This window comes from Octopus sinensis, linkage group LG13 (assembly GCF_006345805.1).
Source record: "Octopus sinensis linkage group LG13, ASM634580v1, whole genome shotgun sequence".
NCBI classification, from domain to species: Eukaryota; Metazoa; Mollusca; class Cephalopoda; order Octopoda; family Octopodidae; genus Octopus; species Octopus sinensis.
The window spans coordinates 11,932,659-11,935,158 of NC_043009.1; the positions used below are offsets into that span (position 1 = coordinate 11,932,659).

Consider the following 2,500-nt stretch of genomic DNA (forward strand, 5'->3'; position numbering starts at 1 on the left):
AGACCAAGCTTTCCCCATTCACTATACGAGCCGTGCACTTTCGCGCAGCTCGCTTAAGTTCTTCATGCTGGATATGTACTCTCTCATACATACACACACACACACACACACACACAAACATATATATATACATAAATAAAATAAAAAAATAAATGCACCCTTTTAAAGTCTAGCCAGTCTCATGGGCCCGGTTTTCCGGTTTCTATGGTGTATGAGTTCCCCAGCTGGACGGGACGTCAGTCCATCGCAGCGTTACTCATTTTTGCCAGCTGAGTGAACTGGGGCAACGTGAAATGAAGTGTTTTGCTCAAGAACACAACGAGTCGCCCGGTTCAGGAATCGAAACCACGATCTTACGATCATGATGCTGACACCCTAACCACTAAGCCACGCGCCTCCACACACACACACATAAGTAAATATTCTTTGGAACCTTGATTTTTAGGCACGTTTTCCAATCCTTTAAGGATAAACGGCCCATGGGCGATCTAATGGACGGGCAGATTTTCGAAAAAACCCGGTATATGTATATGTATGCCTATACGTGTATGTGTGTACGTTTGCACACACACACACACACACACACGTATACAAGTGAAAAAAAACTCTCCCAAATAAGGGGTGTTTATGAGTAGGCAGTGATTAGTCATATTGGCATCGGGAATATACGTTTATCCTTCTTCTTTTCACCAATGTTTGGAAGGTGTTTTTGAAACAATTTCATTACTTACTGCGTCCTCTGTCTGTGTTAGAGACGTATACATCCGCAATTTGGAATGAACTTGCTGCACACTTCTATGTGAGGCTGCATGGAGTGTGTGTGTGTGTGTGTGTGTGGTGTGTGTGTTTTGCTATTGCCAAGTATATGATATATTGCCAGTGACCATATGAGAACCTTTGACTACTTGACAAATAGGCCGGCATTGTATCTACTTACCTATTTCTTATGTATATATCTATGTCTGTAAAACTGTGCCCAAACATTAAATTCGCTAACTTCAAGAATGCTTCTGTTCTTCTTTGTTTGCATGCAAAACAAATTTATAAGTAAACAAATGCTCACCTTGATCACAATAGTTTCCTTTCCAGCCTTCCATACATTTTCGGGTGCCGTTTTCTGTGCAATAGTAATGACCCAGTTCATCGTCTCTAACTCGACAAAAGTGGTCGCATTTTTTGCCATAATAGTTTTTATTACAAACGACACGGTACTCGAAACTCATCATCGTGATATTGGAGCGCATCACTTTTTTCACCCATCTATGAGACGGTTGCACGATGCTGGTATGGACAACTCGTTGAATCATGTAGCGAGGATCTACAATACACATGACATAACTTGATCAAATATAATCCTAGCAAACCATCAAATCTTTATATATAAAAGTAAGGTTGTGTGTCTGTCTCCTACGATTTAGATTCCTAACTACTCCCACATTTTGCGGTGCAGTTTAACCAAAACCGGGTATCTTATAGTCGTGATTCATATCACACCCTTCTGGGTATTAGCGCGCGTCTACGATGAGTCTACGATTTAAAAAAAAAATTACCATCATTTTTTCCCATTTTAATGCATTTTTTCGCTATTATATAAGGGAAGTAACTCTCTAAAAATGTCTACGATGAGTCAACGATTAAAAAAAAATTTACCATCATTTTTTCCATTTTTAATGCATTTTTCTGCTACTTTTTGGCTATAACTCTCTAAAAATGCTTATATAGTTATTTCCCTTACAAACCCGAGCAACGCCGGGCGATACTGCTAGTTATCTATATATTTGGTAAACCTTATCGGTAAATTTTGGCTCACGAGCTTGTCATTATACCAATAATAAACACTCGCCCTTGTTCAGCTTCACTTCTTTATTATTCGTCAATTCGTTGGTTAGTTAGATGGTTAAATAATTAACCACTTGACGAATAATCGCGCGATCATGTGACCGACCAGGCTCTCAGATATTGTTACAAATCGCTGGTCACAATGCACTTTTGCATTGCTTTAGCTTTCAAATGACGCCACCCCGCTGGCTAAACGAGCAGGTCAACGTTCGCCCAATAATGGAAAGTGGGACTGGAATAACGTGAAATGAAGTGCTTTGCTCAAGAACACAACGCACCAGCCAGTCAGAGAATTGAATCCACGAGCTAGCGATCGTGAGTGCAACAGACTTACCACTAGACCATGCGCATCTACTGACGAATTATAAAGAAATGAAATATAACCAGGGCGTGTGTTTATCATAGTTATAATGACCGTCCCGAGATGCAGCAAAATTTGTTTTGATATAAGAGTTCACATCAAGAATCTTGCAAGCCAACTACAAAAACTTGTCAGTAAACTTGCCTTTCTTTATTTGAAAGAAATCTGACGTTTAACAGTTAGAAGTTGTAACATCTAAGCTTTTCTTCAAGTGAAAGTTTTAGATATCACAAATGAGACAGCTACTCAGGATCAGAAATATTGGGTTGTCCGGAAAGTTCGTGCCGATTTTTAAAGAAA

General features: G+C 39.5%; 1 protein-coding gene across 3 annotated transcripts in view; it reads right to left on the bottom strand.

Moving 5' to 3' along the window:
• LOC115218567 (neurogenic locus protein delta-like) overlaps positions 1–2,500 on the bottom strand; it is a 109,184-nt gene that overhangs the window by 9,853 nt on the left and 96,831 nt on the right. For all 3 annotated transcript variants that reach the window (XM_029788457.2, XM_036508156.1, XM_036508157.1), the window contains one exon: positions 1,064–1,318. In XM_029788457.2, the coding sequence (XP_029644317.1) occupies positions 1,064–1,318 (255 nt within the window). The remainder of the gene's footprint in view (positions 1–1,063; positions 1,319–2,500) is intronic.